The sequence below is a fragment of the Vidua macroura genome, chromosome 29, assembly GCF_024509145.1.
Source record: "Vidua macroura isolate BioBank_ID:100142 chromosome 29, ASM2450914v1, whole genome shotgun sequence".
Taxonomy (NCBI): domain Eukaryota; kingdom Metazoa; phylum Chordata; class Aves; order Passeriformes; family Viduidae; genus Vidua; species Vidua macroura.
The window spans coordinates 1,152,904-1,173,580 of NC_071599.1; the positions used below are offsets into that span (position 1 = coordinate 1,152,904).

General features: G+C 60.0%; 2 protein-coding genes across 2 annotated transcripts; both read left to right on the forward strand.

Annotated features, from left to right (window-relative positions):
- Positions 1-1,173: 1,173 nt before the first annotated feature.
- NHLH1 (nescient helix-loop-helix 1) lies at positions 1,174-2,059 on the forward strand. The gene has a single exon (XM_054001328.1). The coding sequence runs from the start codon at positions 1,519-1,521 to the stop codon at positions 1,849-1,851; it is 333 nt and encodes a 110-aa protein (XP_053857303.1). The 5' UTR covers positions 1,174-1,518; the 3' UTR covers positions 1,852-2,059.
- A 5,717-nt stretch (positions 2,060-7,776) lies between these two features.
- On the forward strand, positions 7,777-20,007 carry VANGL2 (VANGL planar cell polarity protein 2). The gene is made up of 9 exons (XM_054001278.1): positions 7,777-7,833; positions 11,956-12,093; positions 13,460-13,721; positions 13,829-13,949; positions 15,555-16,162; positions 16,799-16,935; positions 17,074-17,209; positions 17,738-17,969; positions 18,552-20,007. Exons 3-9 carry the CDS (start codon positions 13,651-13,653, stop codon positions 18,810-18,812), a joined length of 1,566 nt encoding a protein of 521 aa, XP_053857253.1. The 5' UTR covers positions 7,777-7,833; positions 11,956-12,093; positions 13,460-13,650; the 3' UTR covers positions 18,813-20,007.
- The last annotated feature ends 670 nt before the right edge of the window (positions 20,008-20,677 follow it).

The window sequence follows — 20,677 nt, forward strand, 5'->3', positions numbered from 1 at the left end:
GACAGAGGGGACAGGAGGACAGAGGGACAGCCGGGGGGGACAGAGGGGGACAGAGGGGACAGAGGGACAGCCGGGGGGGACAGAAGGGGACAGAGGGGACAGAGGGACAGCCGGGGGGGACAGAAGGGGACAGAGGGACAGCCAGCAGGGACAGCCGCGGGGACAGACGGGGCTCATTTGCGACACAAAGCCCGCCCCGCCCCCGCCGCGCATCCGCCACCTGCCACCTCCGGAGAGCCCCGGCGGCCCCGGCTCCCCGAATTCCCCGAGCTCCCCAAATTTCCCGATCCTCCCAGTGGATCCTCCCCCATCCGGGAGCTGGAATTCCCTGAGTTTGTTTCCCAAAGTCGCCAGACTCTGACGGGGAAAAGCTGTGGAAAATCCTTGATTTTATTTTTTTTTAATTAATTTTTATTTTTTATATTTATATTTTTATTTTTATTTGATCTTACATTCTTTTACTTCCTTTTACTTTAATTCATTTTTTACTTTATTTTTTATTATTTTAAAATATTTTTTATTCTTTTATTTTATTTTATTATTTAATTTTTATTCTTTTATTTGATGCCTCTGCCGGCTCCTTTCCCACCCGGAGCTGAAATTCCCGATCCTTCTTTTCCAGAGCTGTCGGGATCTGACCCCTGAGGGCTCCGGAGCCGCATCCTGACCCCGAGAGCCCCAAAACCTCGGGAAAAACTCGATCTCATTTCTACGCCCCCGGCTGCTTTCCCGGATCTGTCCCCTGGGGAGGTTTTCTCCCGGAACACGGAATTCCCAAGGAAAATGCCCCAATTCCCGGCTGGAATGTGATGGGGAGGAGGAGGAGGAGGATCCCCACGGGCCTTGCTGGGAGCTGGGGACGGGTACCCCAAATCCGGGCGCTTCTCCTGCTGAGGTGACCCCGAAACACCGGGATCAGCTCGGAGGTGACCCCAAACCCCTGGGACCAGCTTGGAGGTGACCCCAAAACACTTGGAGGTGTCCCCAGATCCACGGGATCAGTTTGGAATTGTCCCCAAACCCCTGGGATCAGTTCAGAGCTGTCCCCAAATCCCCAGGATCCCTTTGGATCTGTCCCCAATACCCGGGGTCCCTTCAGATCTGTCCCCAAATCCCCAGGATCCCTTTGGATCTGTCCCCAATACCCGGGGTCCCTTCAGATCTGTCCCCAAATCCCCAGGATCCCTTTGGCTCTGTCCCCAAATCCCCAGGATCCCTTTGGATCTGTCCCCAAATCCCCGGGGTCCCTTTGCCGCTGTCCCCAATCCCCAGGATCCCTTTGGATCGATCCCCAATCCCCGGGATCCCTTTGGCTCTGTCCCCAATCCCCAGGATCCCTTTGGATCTGTCCCCAATCCCCAGGATCCCTTTGGCTCTGTCCCCAAATCCCCAGGATCCCTTTGGCTCTGTCCCCAATCCCCAGGATCCCTTTGGCTCTGTCCCCAGTCCCCAGGATCCCTTTGGATCTGTCCCCAATCCCCGGGGTCCCTTTGCCACTGTCCCCTCTCCCTGGTGACGATGATGCTGAACTCGGAGCCGGCCGCCCTCGAGGTCCCCTCGGCGCGCCCCGAGCCCGATCCCGCGTTCGGGGCCGGCGCCGGGGCCGCGGGCCCGGCCGGGAAGGAGCCGCTGAGCCGCGAGGAGCGGCGGCGCCGGCGCCGCGCCACGGCCAAGTACCGCACGGCGCACGCCACGCGCGAGCGCATCCGCGTCGAGGCCTTCAACGTGGCCTTCGCCGAGCTGCGGCGGCTGCTGCCCACGCTGCCCCCCGACAAGAAACTGTCCAAGATCGAGATCCTGCGCCTGGCCATCTGCTACATCTCCTACCTGAACCACGTCCTGGACGTCTGACCGTCCGTCTGTCCATCCATCTGTCCATCCGGCCATCTGCTACATCTCCTACCTGAACCACGTCCTGGATGTCTGACTGTCCGCCTGTCCATCCCTGTGTCCATCCCTGTGTCCATCCGGCCATCTGCTACATCTCCTACCTGAACCACGTCCTGGACGTCTGACTGTCCGTCTGTCCATCCCTGTATCTGTGTGTCCATCCCTGTGTCCATCCGGCCATCTGCTACATCTCCTACCTGAACCACGTCCTGGACGTCTGACCTGTCTGTCCGTCTGTCTGTCCATCCCTGTGTCCATCCGGCCATCTGCTACATCTCCTACGTGAACCATGTCCTGGACGTCTGACTGTCCGTCTGTCCATCCCTGTGTCCATCCGGCCATCTGCTACATCTCCTACCTGAACCACGTCCTGGACGTCTGACCTGTCTGTCCGTCCATCCCTGTATCTGTGTGTCCGTCCCTGTGTCCGTGTGTCCGTGTGTCCATCCCTGCTGCCCACGCTGCCCCCCGACAAGAAACTGTCCAAGATCGAGATCCTGCGCCTGGCCATCTGCTACATCTCCTACCTGAACCACGTCCTGGACGTCTGACTGTCCGTCTGTCCATCCCTGTGTCCATCCGGCCATCTGCTACATCTCCTACCTGAACCACGTCCTGGACGTCTGACCTGTCTGTTCGTCTGTCCATCCATCTGTCCGTCCAGCCATCTGCTACATCTCCTACCTGAACCACGTCCTGGACGTCTGACTGTCCGTCTGTCCATCCCTGTGTCCATCCCTGTGTCCATCCCTGTGTCCATCTGGCCATCTGCTACATCTCCTACCTGAACCACGTCCTGGACGTCTGACCTGTCTGTTTGCCCATCCCTGTGTCCATCTGTCCATTCCTGTGTCCGTGTGTCCATCCCTGTGTCCATCCCTGTGTCCATCCGTCCATCCATGTGCCCACCCCGGCCCTGCTCCCAGGGGTTTGGAGCAGCAATTCCAGAGGGACGGGGCCCCCATTCCCAGAGGGACGGAAGAGCCAATCCTGGCGGGCTGGGACGGCAAATCCCAGAGGGATGGAGCAGGAAATCCCAAAGGGATGGAGCAGCAATTCCTGAGGAGCAGGAGCAGCAATTCGTGAGGAACTGGAGCAGCAAATCCCAAAGGGATGGAGCAGCAAATCCCAAAGGGTGGAGCCGCAATTCCCAGGGATTTGGAGCAGCAGTTCCTGAGGAACTGGAGCAGCAATTCCGGAGGAACGGAGCTGTAATTCCCAGAGGAATGGAGCCAAAATTCCCAGAGGAACAGAGCTGCAAATCCCAGAGAGCTGGGACAGCAAATCCCGAAAGGTTGGAGCCGCAATTCCCAGAGGAGCTGGGACCAGAATTCCCAGAGAACTGGAGCAGGAATTCCTGAGGCCGGCTCCCCCTTTTCCCCCCAAACCCTTCCCTCCCCTCACCCCCCGTCTCTGTGCCATGAGGATATTTATGGAATTATTTATTGAGAATTATTATTTATTATTTATTATTATCATTATTTATTATTATCATTATTAAGTTATCCACTGTGTCCTTGTGCACTTTTGGGGGGAAAAGGCCCTGTCCCCATTCCCAAACCCCTTTAGGGTCGGTTTCCCCCTTCCCAAACCCCTTTAGGGTCGGTTTCCCCCACTCCCAATCCTTTAGGTCCCTGTCCCCATTTCCAAACCCCTTTAGGATCACTTTTCCCCATTCCCAAACCCCTTTAGGGTCAGTTTCCCCATCCCCAAACCCCTTTAGGATCACTTTTCCCCATTCCCAAACCCCTTTAGGGTCAGTTTCCCCATCCCCAAACCCCTTTAGGATCACTTTTCCCCATTCCCAATCCTCTTTAGGGCCCCGTCCCCATTCCCAAACCCCTTTAGGGTCGGTTTCCCCATTCCCAAACCCCTTTAGGGTCAGTTTCCCCATTCCCAATCCCCTTTAGGGCCCTGTCCCCATTCCCAGTCCCCTTTAGGGTCACTTTTCCCCATCCCGGCAGATCCCAAACCCCTTTGGGGCCCCGGCCCCATCTGGCCCCATTGTCCCGCTCACAATGGGAACTCTCGGCTCTCATTGAGATTCCGGCCCGGCAGATTGGGAATTCCGCCCCTTGTCCTGGGCCTCTCCCAGGCTTTCCCAGCACAATTCCCAGGTTTTTTCCCCCATTCCCATTTGTTCCCCTATTCCCTATTTTTCCCCTATTCCCATATTTCCCCCATTCCCATTTTTCCCCATTCTCATTTTTTCCCCATTCCTGTTTTTTTCCCCCCATTCCCATTTTCCCCCCTATTTCCCTTTTTCCCCCATTCCCATTTTCCCCCCTATTTCCCATTTTTCCCCATTACCATTTCCCCCCCTATTTCCCATTTTCCCCCCATTCCCATTTTCCCCCCTATTTCCCTTTTCCCCCCCATTCCCATTTTCCCCCCTATTTCCCTTTTTCCCCCCATTCCCATTTTCCCCCCCTATTTCCCTTTTTCCCCCATTCCCATTTCCCCCCCTATTTCCCTTTTTCCCCCCATTCCCATTTCTCCCCCTATTTCCCTTTTTCCCCCCCATTCCCATTTCCCCCCTATTTCCCATTTTTCCCTCTTTCCAGCCCTTCCTGTCCTCTCCCTCCTCTCCATCCCTCTGGAAAATCCCATTCCTTGGGAAAATCCACCTGGGATTGGGAGAAAAATCAGGGAATTGTTCCAGGGGTGTCCCCAGTGTCCCTCCAGGATTGTCCCCAATGTCCCCTGGGGGTGTCCCCAGTGTCCCCAGGGGTGTCCCCCTGTCCCTCCAGGGGTGTCCCCAAGGGGTGTCCCCAATGTCCCCCAGGGGTGTCCCCAGTGTCCCCAAGGGAGTGTCCCCCTGTCCCTCCTGGGGTGTCCCCCAGGGGTCTCCCCAATGTCCCCCAGGGGTGTCCCCAGTGTCCCCAAGGGAGTGTCCCCCTGTCCCTCCTGGGGTGTCCCCAAATTTCCCCCCGGGTTTGTTCCCCCTGTCCCCAACGCCCGCCGGGTCAGCAGCGCCCCCTGCCGGGCCCCGCCAGCCCTGCCCCCCCCCCGCAGTTCGGGGCCATCGCCCCCTGTCCCCTCCTGTCCCCTCCCCCTACTCTGGGGACATCCCCCCCCTCACTTTGGGAGCCCAAACCCCTTTAGGGTCCATTGTCCCCAAACCCCTTTAGGGCCGTGTCCCCAAACCCCTTTAGGGCTCATTGTCCCCAAACCCCTTTAGGGCCGTGTCCCCAAACCTCTTTAGGGCTCATTGTCCCCAAACCCCTTTAGGGTCCATTGTCCCCAAACCCTCTAGGGCTCATTGTCCCCAAACCCCTTTAGGGTCCATTGTCCCCAAACCCTTTAGGGTCCATTGTCCCCAAACCCCTTTAGGGCTCATTGTCCCCAAACCCCTCTAGGGCTCATTGTCCCCAAACCCCTTTAGGGCCGTGTCCCCCTCCCGCAGCCCCCGGAGGGGAGGGGAGGGGCGGCCCCATAAAGGCCCGGGGGGGTCCGAGCGCCCCTTCCCAGCTGCCGCAGCCCCATCTGGCCGGGAACGAGCCCCGACCCCATAAATCATCCCGGGAACGACCCCGACCCCATAAATCATCCCCGGAGCGGGGCGGGAGCGCCCCGGGGCAGCTGCGGGGGCGGCCCAGGGACCCCCCCGGCACAGACCCCACAGCAATGGGGGCACCAGAGACACCCCCCGGCACAGACCCCACAGCAATGGGGGCACCAGAGACACCCCCCGGCACAGACCCCACAGCAATGGGGGCACCAGAGACACCCCCCGGCACAGACCCCACAGCAATGGGGGCACCAGAGACACCCCCCGGCACAGACCCCACAGCAATGGGGGCACCAGAGACACCCCCCGGCACAGACCCCACAGCAATGGGGGCACCAGAGACACCCCCCGGCACAGACCCCACAGCGATGGGGGCACCACAGACCCCACAGAAATGGGGGCACCGGGGACCCCCCGGCACAGACCCCACAGCAATGGGGGCACCACAGGCCCCACAGCGATGGGGTCACCAGAGACACCCCCCGGCACAGACCCCACAGCAATGGGGTCACCAGGGACCCCCCGGCACAGACCCCACAGCGATGGGGGGCACCGGGGACCCCCCGGCACAGACCCCACAGTAATGGGGGCACCACAGACCCCACAGCAATGGGGGCACCAGGAGCCGGGTTTGGGGTCACAGCTCGCTGTGGGGCCGCTGGTCCTGCTCATCAGGGCGTGAAAAAATGGGGTGGGGGCACTGAGGCCGCCCCATAACCCCATCGCCCCATAACCCTATCGCCCCCCACCCCATAATTCCCCCTGATCTCCCTGTCCCATCGCCCCCAGCCCCATAACCGCTTGCCCATTGCCCCATAGCCCCCCGGCCCCAAAATCCCCCCCGCCCCAAATCCCCCCAATCCCCATCTGCCCTCATCCCCAATCCCCCCAAAATCCCCCAATCCCCATCTCCCCTCTCTCCAAACCCCCCCAAACCCCCCCAAACCCCCCCGATCCCCATCTCCCCTCTCCCCAAAACTCCCCAAACCCCCCCAAACCACACCAAATCCCCCCGATCCCCATCTCCCCAAACCTCCCCAAACCCCCCCAAACCCCCCAAATCCCCCGATCCCCCCGATCCCCATTTCCCCTCTCCCCAAACCTCCCCAAACCCCCCCAAACCCCCCAAATCCCCCGATCCCCCCGATCCCCATCTCCCCCCGCCCCAATCCCGTTCCCCTCCCGGCCCCTCCTCCCCATTGAGCCCCAACCACGCATTTCAATCCCACCAATGGCAGCGCGGCTCTCTCCCCCCGCCTCACGCCATTGGCCAGCGCCGCGGGAGGCGTGGCCAGCGCGTTCCCACCCTCGCCCATTGAGCTCGGCTGTTCCGCGCAGCGGCCGCGCCCCCCCCCCCGCGCTCCGCACGCCTTGGGGCGTCCTTGGGGGGCTCGGGGGGATTTGGGGTCCCTCCCTCTGGGGGGGCTGAAGGTGCTGGAGCCCCCCGTGTGTTCCCTGCTGGTTCGGGGGTGCTGCTGGCCCTGATCCCCCCCAAAAAATCCCTCCCACCCCCCTGGCTCTCCTGCAGGCCGGGGGGTCCCCAGGTGTCCCCCCCCATATCCGCAGGGATGGGGCTGGGGTCTCCCAGCCGCCCCCACGCACCCCGGAACCGCTGGGGCTGAGGGTCGGGGGTGACCCCAAACCCGGGGGGCTGGGCCGGACCCCCCAGGACACCCCAAACCCGGGGGGCTGGGCCGGACCCCCCCCAGGACATCCCAAACCCGGGCCGGACACAGGACCCGGACCCCATTTTTTTTCGGGGAGGGGTTTATGGGGTTCAGAATCCTCCCCCAAACCCCAAAACAAGGTGGGAGCAGCTGGGCTGTGCCCCCACCGTGGGCTGAGACCCCTTGGGGGCAATTCTGGGGGGCTGAGAACCCACGCCGGGGGGTGGGACAGGAGGTGGGGGCTCAACCCTCATGGCCCCCCCAAGAAACGGGGATTCTTCCCCAAAAAACGCCCCAAAAATGGGGGGCCCTCCTCAAAAAACGCCCCCTCCCCCAAAAAAAGCGCATCCTCACCCCAAATCCCCCCGGCCTGCGGGGGGGTCGCTGAGCGTCGGGGGGGGGGGGGTCCCCGGGAGTTCGGGGGTTCTCTGGGTGTCGGGGGGGGGTCCCGGGAGTTCGGGGGTTCTCTGGGTGTCGGGGGGGGGGTCCCGGGAGTTCGGGGGGGGTCCCCGGGTGTCCCCCCCGCCCCAAACAATGGCCCCGCGGCGGCGCCGGGAGCGCGCAGCGCAGACAATGGGCGGGAGCGGGGGCGGGGGGGCTCCGGGGCCGGGGGCGGGGGGGCTCCGGGGGGAGCCGGGGTTTCCTCCGCCTCCTCCTCCTCTTCCTCCTCCTCCTCCTCCTCCTCCTCCTCCTCCTCCTCCGCCGCCGCCGCCGCCGCCGGGGTTTCGGTGCGGGGGGGACGCGCACAAAGGTGCGGCGGCGATGGTGAGTGCGGGGGGAACCGGGGGGGGTTCGGGCCGCTGCCGGGGGGATCCCGGGATGCCGAACCGGCCCCGGGGCTGGGAGGGGAGCGGGGCCGCGCCGGGGCCGCGCCGGGCGCGCTCCCTGCGGGAAGGGCCCCGGGAGCCGCGGCTTTTCCTGGGCTGGCGGCGGCTGCGAGAGCCCCGAGCCCGGCGCTGGGGCCGGGGGGGTCCCGGCTGGGGAGGGGGCGGTGGGACCCCCCGGGACCCCCTCGGGGACACTCTCGGGGACCCCGCCGGGGCTGCGGGGCTCCGCTGGAGCCTCCTCGGGGCGCGGTGCGACCCCCGGGACCCGCTGAATCCCCCCCGGCGGCGGCGCGGCGGCCTCGGAGCGCTTTGTGCCCATCCTGGGGGCACCTGCGGGGCGTCCCCGCGGTGTCCCCGCGGTGTCCCCGGTGTCCCCGTCACCCTCGGGGTGTCCCCGGTGTGTTCCCCCCATCACCTGCGTGGTGTCCCCGGGGTATTCCCGGTGTCCCCGTCACACTCGGGGTGTCCCCCGGTGTCCTCGGCGTGTCCTCGGGGTGTCCCCCCCGGTGTCCCCAGTGTGTCCCCCCCATCACTTGCGGGGTGTCCCCCGTGTCCCCGACACCTGCGGGGTGATCCCGGGGTGTCCCCCCCGCTGTCCCCGCTGTCCCCATTCCCTCGCCGCTGCCCGGGCGCGGCGGGGCCGTCCCGGGGGTCCCTGGGGCGGGGTGTCCCCCGTGTCCCCCCTCTCTCCCCCGTGTCCCCCCCGTGTCCCTCGCTGTCCCCCAGCAGCCGCCGCTGTCCCCAGGCCCTGCCCGGTGTCCCCGGGGGTCCCTGGGCCGGGCGTGCCCGGTGCCCCCCGGCTCCGGGACAGCCCCGGCCGGATCCCGAGCCGGTTCCCCGCCCTGGAGCCCCGGGGAGTTCCCGGAGCCCGGCCGGGGATGATTTTTTCCTTTGGGATCCTTTCCCCCCCCTCCCCGCGGGCGGAGGTGAAAACGCAACAGAACAACAAAAAGAAATCAAAACACACCCAAAAAAAAAAGAAAGGAGATTTCGGAATCATTCAGGTTTCCTCCTGGGAGAGAAGATCTTCTCCGGCTCCATCCCAGAAATTCCAGGGTCGGGCTGGGAGTCAGACGGGATCCCGAGGATTTTCCAGGGGCTTTGTGAAGCTCGGATGATTTAATTAATGAGCAATCAACAATTAACAGGCGGCGGCGGGAGAGGGGGACCTGGGGGCGGCCGCTTGGGGGTCGAGGTCACCCCGTGTCCCCCCCCAGGATTCCAGAGGGGCTGGGGACATCCCAGCCTTTGGAATGATCCCATGGGACGGTTCCTTGTTTTTCCCCGGCTCCCGGCAGACAATGGGGCCGGAGGGAGCAGCCCCGAGGTCGCGGATCCGGCTTCATTCGGGATTTGGGATGAGTTTTCCAAGCGCCGCGGAGCTTTTATGGATTTATTGTCCAGCCGGGATGCTCGGGAAGAGGATCCTGGGAAGGGATTTGGGAATTCCCGGCTCGGAATTCCGGTCAGCACCGCCCCAAATCCACGGAGTTTCAGCCCTGCTGCCCTGCAGGATCCCTGGATGTGGATGAAAACAACCCAGCGTTCCTGGATCCCGCCCGGATCCCATCCCTGCGCTGCTTTTCCGGGATCCAGGATATGGATAATGGACCGGGGGCATCCCAAAGGATCAGGAGCTGCTGGAGAAGAGTTCTCACGGATCCAAAACCCCAACCCCGAGCGATCCAGGGGTGCTTTTGGGGCAGGAATTTGGGATTTTGGGGTTTCTCCTGGAGAAAACGTCAGAATTCCGAGCGAGGACGCGGATTTCTGGGATCGTCCTTCCCAAATCCCATGGATCCACCAGGAAGCGGCTTTGGGGTGTCCTTGGGATTGTTGGAAGGGACGGGGAGCTGGGATTTCTCCAGGGACTCCTGAGCGCGCCCCAGGAATTTGGGATGGGGGAATTTAGAGATGTGGGGTGGGAATTCCAGAATTCCCAGGAATTTTTTTCTGGGAATTTGGGATTCCAGGATCCTCCAGCTCTGGGATTCGGTTTTCCAGGTGCTGCAGTGCTCTTGGATCCTCACGGAAAAAGGGACTGGGAAGGGAAGTGGGAAATTCCATGGATGGGAACGGGGCTGGAGCAGCTGGAAAAGGGAACGGAGGATCCTGAGGGACCTGGGGGGGTGATCCCAGAGAAAGGGGGGATCCAGGGGAGGATTTGGGATCTGCCAGGGGGGATTTGGGATCTGATCTCAGGGAATGGGGCAGGACAAGAGGGAACGGCCTCGAGCTGTGCCAGGGCTGGAAATTTGGGATGATTTTTCCATGGAAAAAGGGTGGGAAGCAGTGGAAGGGGCTCGGGGAGGGTTGGATCCCCATCCCTGGAGGGAATTCCTGGAATTCGGATGTTGATCCATCCCAGCTCGGACTCGGTGACCTCGGAGATCTTTCCCAGCCTGGACAATCCCAGGATTCTCACTCCCTTTGGAAGCACATCCCAGATTCCCAACTGGATCCTGGAGTTGGATTCTCCTTGCAAAGGAGCCTTGGGATGCTCCCACCCCATTCCCAACCCTCCCTGATTCCTCCCAGATGGAATTCCGGATCCTTCATCCACCGGATTCTCCCTCTCCAAGTGGGATTTTTCCCAGGAAAATTAATTCCCAGCTTTCCCAGAACCCCGGATTGGGAAGGAACGGATTTTCCTCTTGGAATTCTCCCTCTGGAGCTGTTGGGAAGAAGATTTTTCATCTGGAAACTCTTGGATCTATTTTTTATTTTTAATTATTTTCGCTCTTTTGGGAATATTTGAATCCCAAACATTGGATTTGAGGTTCAAGACTTTGATCCTGAGCCCCATCCCGGGAAAAATTCCAGCCTGGACTTGAAGACGTTGGGAATGGCAAAGCCTCTCCGGCCCTGGGGGGATTTTTTGGGAGCTTTGATCATCCCGGGATTAAAAAATGGGAATTTTCCTCCTCCTCCTCTTTTGCATCCGACTCTGGCTCCCGGCGTCTCCCAGAGTCCGGGAATCCATTCCCGACTTTTCCAGGGCTGTGGAACCGGCTCTGCTGGAAAAGATTCCAAGAAAAATCCTTTTTTGTTCCTGCTGGAATGAGACAATGAGGAGCTCCTGGATCCCGGATTCCTGCTGGAATTCCCAAATTCCCTTTGGAAAACTGCTGGGATGGGGATAATACCTGGCGAACTCCTGGATTCCTGGAAAATCCCGGATTTATTTTGGCTGAATCCACAAGCTGGGCCCAAGAGACCTCGGAATACCTGGAAAATCCCGGGATTCATGGAAAACCCCAGGATTTCTGGAAAATCCCAAATTCACTTCAGCTGGAGACACTGGGATTTCTGGAAAACTCAGGAATTCCTGGAAAATCCCAAATTTATCCCAGCTGATCATTCAGGATGATGATTCCCAAAAATTTTGGGATGCCTGGGGTGGGATGTGCAATCGCTTCTCCACGGTGCTCCCCAGGAATCCCCAAGCGCCGGGATTCGGGAATTGGCGCATTTGGGAATTGGATTTGGGAACTGGTGGGATTTTGGAATTCACGGGATTTGGGAATTGGCAGGATTCTGGAAATGGATTTGGGAACTGGCGGGATTTGAGAATTGGATTTGGGAATTGGATTTGGGAACTGGATTTGGGAACAGGCAGAATTTGGGAATTGGTGGGATTTGGGAATTGGATTTGGGAATTGGATTTGGGAACTGGTGGGATTTGGAAATTGGTGGGATTTGGGAATTGGTGGGATTTGGGAATTGGATTTGGGAACTGGCAGAATTTGGGAATTGGTGGGATTTGGGAATTGGTGGGATTTGGGAACTGGATTCGGGAATTGTCAGGATTCGGGAATTAGTGGGATTTGGGAATTGGTGGGATTTGGGAACTGGATTTGGGAATTGGATTTGGGAACTGGCAGAATTTGGGAATTGGTGGGATTTGGGAATTGGTGGGATTTGGGAATTGGATTTGGGAACTGGCAGGGTTCGGGAATTGGATTTGGGTATTGAATTTGGGAACTGGCAGGATTTGGGAATTACCGGGGTTCAGGAATTTGGGAAAAGCTCCCGAATTCCCGTTGTTTGGCTCTCGCAGCTCCAGGGCGGCCCCCCCCGTGCCGTGAGCAGCCCCCCATGCCCGGCCCGTGTCCGATGCCGGCCCCTCCGGAGGCTCCGGACGCTCCAAAGGCCTCGGTGAGCGCCGGGACGGAGCCGCCGCCGCCGGAGCCGCCCGGTGAGTGAGCCCGGGACAGCTCCTGCTGGGATAACTGGGGATACTGGGACATACTGGGACAGGATCCATCCATTACTGGGGATACTGGGACATACTGGGACAGGATCCATCCATTACTGGGGTTACTGGGACATACTGGGACAGGATCCATCCATTACTGGGGATACTGGGACAGGATCCATCCATTACTGGGGATACTGGGACATACTGGGACAGGATCCATCCATTACTGGGGTTACTGGGATGGGATCAACCCATTACTGGGATAACTGGGACAGGATCCAGCCCTTACTGGGGTTACTGGGACAGGATCAACCCATTACTGGGGATACTGGGATATACTGGGACACGATCCATCCATTACTGGGGATACTGGGATGGGATCCACCCATTACTGGGGATACTGGGATGGGATCCATCCATTACTGGGGTTACTGGGATGGGATCAACCCATTAGTGGGGTTACTGGGACATACTGGGGCCCCCAGTATCCATCTCTTACTGGGGCTACTGGAACCCCCAGTCTGTGGCTCTTACTGGGGTTACTGGGCCGTATTGGGAAGGATCCAGCCCTTACTGGGGTTACTGGGACGGGATTCATCCATTACTGGGCTTACTGGGCCATACTGGGACCCCCAGTGTCTCCCGGCCCCATTCCCGTCTCCCGGACGACGGCGGGAGCAGGGAAAGGCCTCGGTTTCCATGGAGATCCGTGTGGGATCATCCGGAATTCCGGACAAAGGAATTTTTTTCGCCTCCTTGACCCCTTCTCCCCCTTTCCCGGGGCCTTGGAAAAGGGGCCCGAGGGTTTTTTGGGGTTGATTTGGTGGGAATGGGATTTCCATGGGAACCCGGGAAGCTGGGACGGCTCCCAGAGGCAGCTGGGGCCTCCCAAACTGCGGGATTGGGGTGTCCAGATTCCCCCAAAACCCTCGGGAAAAGGCAGCAGGGTTTGGCGGGATCACCCCGGCGGAATCCAGCATTCCCAGATTCCCAAGGGGGAGGAAGCCCCAGATCCTAAATTCCCTCTCCCCTCCCGACCCCAAATCCCCTTTCCCTGCCCATCCCAAATTCCCTCTCCCCTCCCGACCCCAAATCCCCTTTTCCTGCCCATCCCAAATTCCCTCTCCCCTCCCGACCCCAAATCCCCCTTCCCTGCCCATCCCAAATTCCCTCCCGACCCCAAATCCCCTTTCCCTGCCCATCCCAAATTCCCTCTCCCCTCCCGACCCCAAATCCCCTTTCCCGGCCCCATTTCCCATTTGGGATGCAGGGTCGGGAGGGGCTCTGGGACCCTTCCCCCCTTACTGGGCCATACTGGGCCGAACTGGGCCGGCCCCAGTGACGCCCCCGGCTGTCCCCGCAGGTGGGCGCGTCCTTTTCTCCTGAGCGAGGCCACCCCAAGGTGACAAAATTGAGCCCCTCAAGGTCACGGTCGACTTCCTGAAGGTGCCCCTGGGCCTGAAGAAGCCCCCGCTGAAGGAGGCCCTGGCCGCTCTCCCGGGAAAACCCAAATCCCACATCCTGGAGCGGCACAAAGCCCGGCGCTCCGACGCCATGGATAACGAGTCGCAGTATTCCGGATATTCCTACAAATCCGGCCACTCCCGCAGCTCCCGCAAGCACAGGTGAGGCACCCCAGGATTCCCCGGGTGCCCCCATCCCGGTGGGTGTCCCAACCCCACTTTTCCCCCCCTTTTCCCCCCATTTTTCCCACTTTTCCCGCTTTTCCCAGGGATCGGCGGGAGCGGCACCGCTCCAAAAGCCGGGATGGGACGCGCGGGGACAAATCGGTGACGATCCAAGCGCCGGGAGAGCCTTTGCTGGACAACGAATCCACGCGGGGGGACGAGAGGGTGAGCGGGGAAAGGGCTGGAACCCCGAGGGTGGGATCCCGGCGGGCTCCGGGAGCTTCCCGGCAGAATTTCCCGGCGGAGCGGTCTGGCCGGTCGGGCCGGTCCCGGGAAAACGAGAAAACGAGAAAATGAAAGGAGACGCGGCGGCTCCGGCGGCGCCTCGGGAAAAGCCAGGGCTGGAAAACGCCCCCGGGATCCGATCCCGACGGAGCCAAACCTCGAGGATTTGCCCCAAATTCCCGCCCGGATGGAACAGGGGAGGCTGTCCCACCCCTGGTGCCCCTTGTTCCCGAATTCTGGAATTCCTCCGGGCTCCGCGGAGCCCGACCCCGGCCTTTCATCCTCTCCCAGTCCGCCCACGCCGGCGGCTCCGGCGCTTTTCATGTTCCCTCTCCGGCGGCTTTTCCTGGGAATGGGGCTCCCGAAGCCGCCCTTCCCGTCCCGCTGGAAAGCCCCAGGCTCTGCTTTGCCCTTTGGAATGAAATTCATGGAGCCCTGGAATTGGTTGGAAGGAGCCTTGAGGATCATCCCATGGGCAGGGACGCCTCCCACTATCCCAGGGTGCTCCGAGCTGGGATTGGGCACTTCCAGGGGTGGGGGATCCGTGGAAAAACCTGTGCCAGGCGCCCTCACAGGGAGGAATTTCCTGGTTTTCCGGCAGAAATTTGTGGGGAAAGTTCTGAAACGGAAAAATAATCCCAAATTCCAGTAATGTCCAAGTGCCCAAAAGCAGGATGAGGGAAAGACACCCACGGAGTGTGGGAAGGAATCCAGCTGGGAAGGAATCCAGGATTTTTGGCACCTCTCTGGCTGGGAGAGTGGGTTCTGGAGCAGGGAAGGGCCTGTCCGGAGCCATTCCCGACAATTCCTGACAATTCCCAACAATTCCCAACCATTCCCAGCCTTGCCGGCGCGGGCAGCGGTGCGGGGGCGTGCCGGGCATGTTCCTTCTGGCCCTGCCAGCCGGGGGGGTTTGCCAGGAAATCCGGGAGCTTCCCCATCCCAAAGCTGCTCCTGCCGGAGCCGGAGCTTTCCCAGAGGGAAAATTCCCGGCGGAATCGCCGCTCTCGCAGTCCCAGGCTGAGGTTCCGCCACCCTGAGGAGGGCGATGGCTCCGGGGAGCGCTCCCGGCGTGGAGGTGGGATGGGGGTTTGGGAACGTCCCTCTGGGATTGCAGGAATGTGGGGCCACCCCTCGGAATGTGCCCTGTGCCCTCCCCAGGGTGACGGCGGGGACGCTCCTGGCTCGGAGGTGTCGCGGGTGGGAGGTGCTGGAGGGGGGTTTGGAGCAGGGAATGCTCCTCTGGGAATGAAGGAGTTCGGGAACCACCCCTTGGAATGTCCCCTGTCCCTGTCACCTCCCCAGGGTGACAATTCCTGGTATGGAGCCGTGGTGGGTGGGAGGTCCTGGAGGTGAGGTGGCCACCTGGGACAGGTGGGACACGGAGCCACCCCTCGAAACGTCCCCTGTCCCCTCCCCAGGGTGACAATGGGGACACTCTTGGCTTGGAGGTGCAAAGGATGGGAGGTCCTGGAGGTGAGGTGGCCACCTGGGACAGGTGGGACACAGAGCCACTCCTTGAAATGTCCCCTGTCCCCTCCCCAGGACGACAACTGGGGCGAGACCACCACGGTGGTGACGGGGACGTCGGAGCACAGCATCTCCCACGATGACCTCACGCGCATCACCAAGGACATGGAGGACAGCGCCCACCTGGACTGCTCCCGCCACCTGGGCGTGGCCCTGGGCGTGGCCCTGGCGCTCCTGGCCTTCCTCACGCCCTTGGCCTTCCTCCTCCTCCCGCAGCTGCTGTGGCGGGAGGAGCTGGAGCCCTGCGGGACGCCCTGCGAGGGGCTCTTCATCTCGGTGGCCTTCAAACTCCTCATCCTCCTGCTGGGCAGCTGGGCCTTGTTCTTCCGCCGCCCCAAAGCCTTCTTCCCGCGCGTCTTCGTCTTCCGCGCCCTGCTCATGGTGCTGGTTTTCCTGCTGGTCGTGTCCTACTGGCTTTTTTACGGCGTGCGGATCTTGGACTCGCGGGACCGCAACTACCGCGGCGTGGTGCAGTTCGCCGTCTCCCTGGTGGACGCTCTGCTCTTCGTCCACTACCTGGCCGTGGTGCTGCTGGAGCTGCGGCAGCTCCAGCCCCAGTTCACGCTCAAGGCCGTGCGCTCGGCCGACGGCGCCAGCCGCTTCTACAACGTCGGCCACCTCAGGTGGGGGCGGCTCCGGTGGCGGGGTGGGCGTTCCCGTGGTGGGAATGTTTGTTGTTTTTTTTTTCATGGAAAAGGTGGTGAGGGGCAGCGTGGAGAAGTTCTGAGGGAGGTGGAAGGGATCAGCCTGGAGGAAAGGGGGATCCGAGGGGATTTTGGGTTCCTCCGAGGGGGGGTTTGGGATCTGATCGCTGGGAACGGAGTCAGGACGAGAGGGAACGGCCTCGAGCTGTGCCAGGGTGGGAAATATGGGAAAATCCCTCCTGGAAAGGGCAGCCAGGCCTTGGAAGGGGCTGACCAGGGAGGGTTGGAGCGGTGTCCCGGGAATTCCTGGAGATTCCTCTCGATGACCAAGCGGGGCTCGGCCACCGCTCAGACTCGGTGATCCTGGAGCTTTTTTCTCTGGGAATTGATGGAATCATGGAACGGTTTGGGCTGGAAGGACCTTAAAGATCCATGGGCAGGGACACTTCCCACCATCCCAGGTGGCTCCAGCCTGACCTTGGGCACTTCCAGGAATGGGGCAGCCACGTTTTTTCCCGGGAATTCCGTTCCAGCCCCTCCTGTCCCTCGGTGTGTGTCCCCCTCACACATTCCCCGCTCTCCCCGTGCCCCACATTCCCGGTGTTCCCCCCGCAGCATCCAGCGAGCGGCCGTGTGGATCCTGGAGAATTACTACCACGACTTCCCGGTCTACAACCCCGCCCTCCTCAACCTTCCAAAATCCGTCCTTTCCAAGAAAATGTCCGGCTTTAAGGTCTATTCCCTCGGCGAGGGTGAGATTCCCCCTTTTCCCTTGGCCTCTCCTCTCCTTCTCCTCCCGTTTCTCCATCCCTGTGTTCCTCTCTGGAATTTTTTTGGGGGAGCTCCGGGTGCTTTCTCTGCGCTCACCCCTGGTCCGGACGGCCCCGCAGAGAACTCCACCAACAACTCCACGGGGCAGTCGCGGGCGGTGATCGCGGCGGCGGCGCGGCGGCGCGACAACAGCCACAACGAGTTCTACTACGAGGAGGCCGAGCACGAGCGCCGGGTGCGGAAACGCCGCGCCAGGTGCGGAGAAATCCGCGGATTCCCCGCGTCGGGAACGCCGTGGTGGGCTCCTTCCAGGTTCTCCGTGGGTGGGGAGCTTCCGGGGCAATCCCGGCTCATCCCAAGGGCGGTTGTTTGGATGGATCTTCAACCAAGTTGGTTGAAGCTTGGGTTCCTTCATCCATTTGAGTAAATCCCACCAGGTCCAAGATTTCCATCCCGGATCCAAGGGATTTCCATCCTCGATCCAAGGGGTTTCCCATCCCAAATCCAAGGGGTTTCCCATCCCAAATCCAAGGGAGTTTCCATCCCAAATCCAAGGCAGTTTCCATCCTAAATCCACGGGGTTTTCCATCCCAAATCCAAGGGGTTTTCAATCCTAAATCCAAGGGAGTTTCCATCCCAAATCCACAGTTTTTTCCATCCCAAATCCACAGTTTTTTCCATCCCAAATCCAAAGGGTTTTCAATCCTAAATCCACGGAGTTTCCATCCTAAATCCATGGGGTTTCCATCCCAAATCCACGGGGTTTTCCATCTCTCCCGTCAGGCTGGTGGTGGCGGTGGAAGAGGCCTTCACCCACATCAAGCGGCTGCAGGAGGAGGACCAGAAGAACCCGCGGGAGATCATGGACCCGCGCGAGGCCGCCCAGGCCATCTTCGCCTCCATGGCCCGGGCCATGCAGAAGTACCTGAGGACCACCAAGCAGCAGCCCTACCACACCATGGAGAGCATCCTGCAGCACCTGGAGTTCTGCATCACCCACGACATGACCCCCAAGGTGGGTGGGGTCGTCCGAACGGGATTTGGGTGGGTTTTATCCCATTTGGGATCGTCCCGTCTGGAAAACGAGGAGTTGGAGCGATGTGGGGTTGGGTTCTTCTCGTGGGGAACTGGGAACGGGGCTGGAGCAGCTGGAGAAGGGAATGGAGGATCCTGAGGGAGCTGGGGGGGCTCAGACTGGAGAAAAGGGGGATCCAGGGGGAATTTGGGATCTGCCAGGGGGGATTTGGGATCTGATCCCAGGGAACGGGGACAGGACAAGAGGGAACGGCCTCGAGCTGTGCCAGGGTGGGAAATTTGGGAAAATTCCTCCTGGAAAGGCCTTGGAAGGGGCTCAGGAGGGTTGGAGTGGCCACCCCTGGAGGTGTCCGAGGAATTCCTGGAATTCTGGGTGAGCAGGTGGGGATTGGCCTCAGCTCAGACTCCATGGCCTCGGAGCTCTTTCCCAACCTGGACAATCCCAGGATCCACCCCCAAAAACCCCCAGAGCAGCACCACGGGGCCGTTTTTCCCGTCCAAAACCAAAACCTGGGCCGAGCCGCGCGGAGGTGACGTTCCCGTGTCCTTCCCCTTTCCCAAGGCCTTCCTGGAGCGGTACCTGACGGCCGGTCCCACCATCCAGTACCACAAGGACCGCTGGCTGGCCAAGCAGTGGACGCTGGTCAGCGAGGAGCCGGTGACCAACGGCCTCAAGGACGGCGTGGTCTTCGTGCTGAAGCGCCAGGACTTCAGCCTGGTGGTGTCCACCAAGAAGATCCCGTTCTTCAAGCTCTCCGAGGAGTTCGTGGACCCCAAGTCGCACAAGTTCATCATGAGGCTGCAGTCGGAGACCTCGGTGTGATGGGCCGGGATGGGACTTTTCCCGAATTCTTCTGGCTCCGAATCTCCGAATTTGGCTCCTCCGGTGCCGCCAGGCCGCGGAAAACCGGGAAAGCCGCTCCCGGCTCCGGCGCCTTGCTGGGATCATGACCACTCGTCCTTTCTTGAGGTGGCTGAGCCCCTTCTCCTCCTCCTCCTCCTACTCCTCCTCCTCATTCCCAAAACCCGGATCCGTTGGAGCCGTAACTCAAGGGCTAATTCCAAGAATTCCCAACTTCCTTCTTCACCAGCGTCCTGGAGCAGCTCCAGGTCCCACAGACCTCCTGCTCCTGTCCGTTTTCTCCTGGACATCTGTCCTGGCTCTGGCCTTAAACCACTGCCCGGCCCCGGGGCTGCGTTTGGAATCCCAAGGGAATTTCTTGGGCGAGGAGAAGGATTTTGGAAGCATCTCCAGGATCCGTGGCTGCTGTGGAAAAGCTCCCGTGGTGCATCCCAGGTTTTGGGAGCGTCCTCCTCGCCTCCGCCGATGGTTTTTTAGGAAAAACGAGCGGAAATGTGGGTTTTTTTGGAGGAGCTGAAGGCTGAATTGAGGTTTTGGGAGGTTTTTATTTTGGGTGGGTTTTGCTGCTCCCGAGGGGATCCGCGTCCCAAATTCCAGCGGCATCTCCGTGGGGCTTCCCGGTGCCACTGGAGCCATCCTGGATCCACAACCCTGAGGAGCTCCTGGGAGAGGTCAACGAGGTCCTCGAGCGTCCCTCGAGGCGGCCCCGTGGTGATCCCACGGAATTCCCATCGGGATGCAAAAAAAAACGCTTTTTTTTGCCTCCTCCTGGTTTTGTTTTTAAGGTCGCAAATACCTCACGGATGGATTTGGAATTTTATTCCCTTTATTTTTTTTTTTCCTCCCCGCTCCAGCTTCCACCTCCACCCTCGTGGGGTCGGAAGCGCCGGATTTCATTCCAGGGGAGGCGTTTTGGGGTCGGGTTTTGGGGTCGATTTTGTCCTAAGCACTAAAAAGGGGGAGTTTGGAGCCAGGGGAGGCTTCCCCAGTAAGCACCAGTAGCAAAATGGGGGGATCCATCCCCTCTACCCCGAATTCCAGGAAATCCCCCTCTTTTTTTTTGGGAATTTTTGGGGGGAATTCTTTGGGGAATTTCAACTGGGAGCCCATTTTGGGGCATTTTCCTGCAAAAAAAAAAAAAAAAAAAAAAGCAAGAAAAAAAAAAAAGCGGATGGATCTTCCTGGGAGGGTGGGGAATTCACAATTCCATTGGGGAATTTTGGGAGATCAAAATTCCCTTTTTGTTGGTTCCGTTTTTGGGGTTGGGTTTGGATTTTGTTTTCCCGCAGAGCCGAGAGTTTTGTGCATGCGTGTAGAAAGTTGTAAAATGTCAAATTAATGGTTTTTAATATATAAAAAAAGCTTGGATTTTCCCGGATTTTTGCAGTGGATCGGAGCGTTCCGGCAGTGGTAGGAATTTTTTTCCGTTGGTGTTTGGTTGTTTTTCGGGTTTTTTTGTTTTATTTTTATTTTATTTTTTTTTTCATAGAGGAACTAAAATTGTACAATTTTGTTTTTTTAATAAAATAAATCTGTTTTGACTTTTTTTTTTTTTTTAATTTGTTTCAGCTTAGGGGCTGTGGGGCCAAGAGTTTGGGGTTTGTGGGGTCAAGGATTTGGGGTCTACAGGGCAAGGATTTGGGATTTATGGAGCAGATTTTGGAGTTGTGGGGCAAAGAGTTTGTGGGGCCAAGGATTTGGGGTGTATGGGGTCAAGTTAGGGGGTCTGAGGGATTTGGGGGCTGTGGGGTGAAGGATTTGGGGTCTACAGGGCAAGGATTTGGGATTTATGGGGCAAAGAGTTTGGGGTTTGTGGGGCCAAGGAT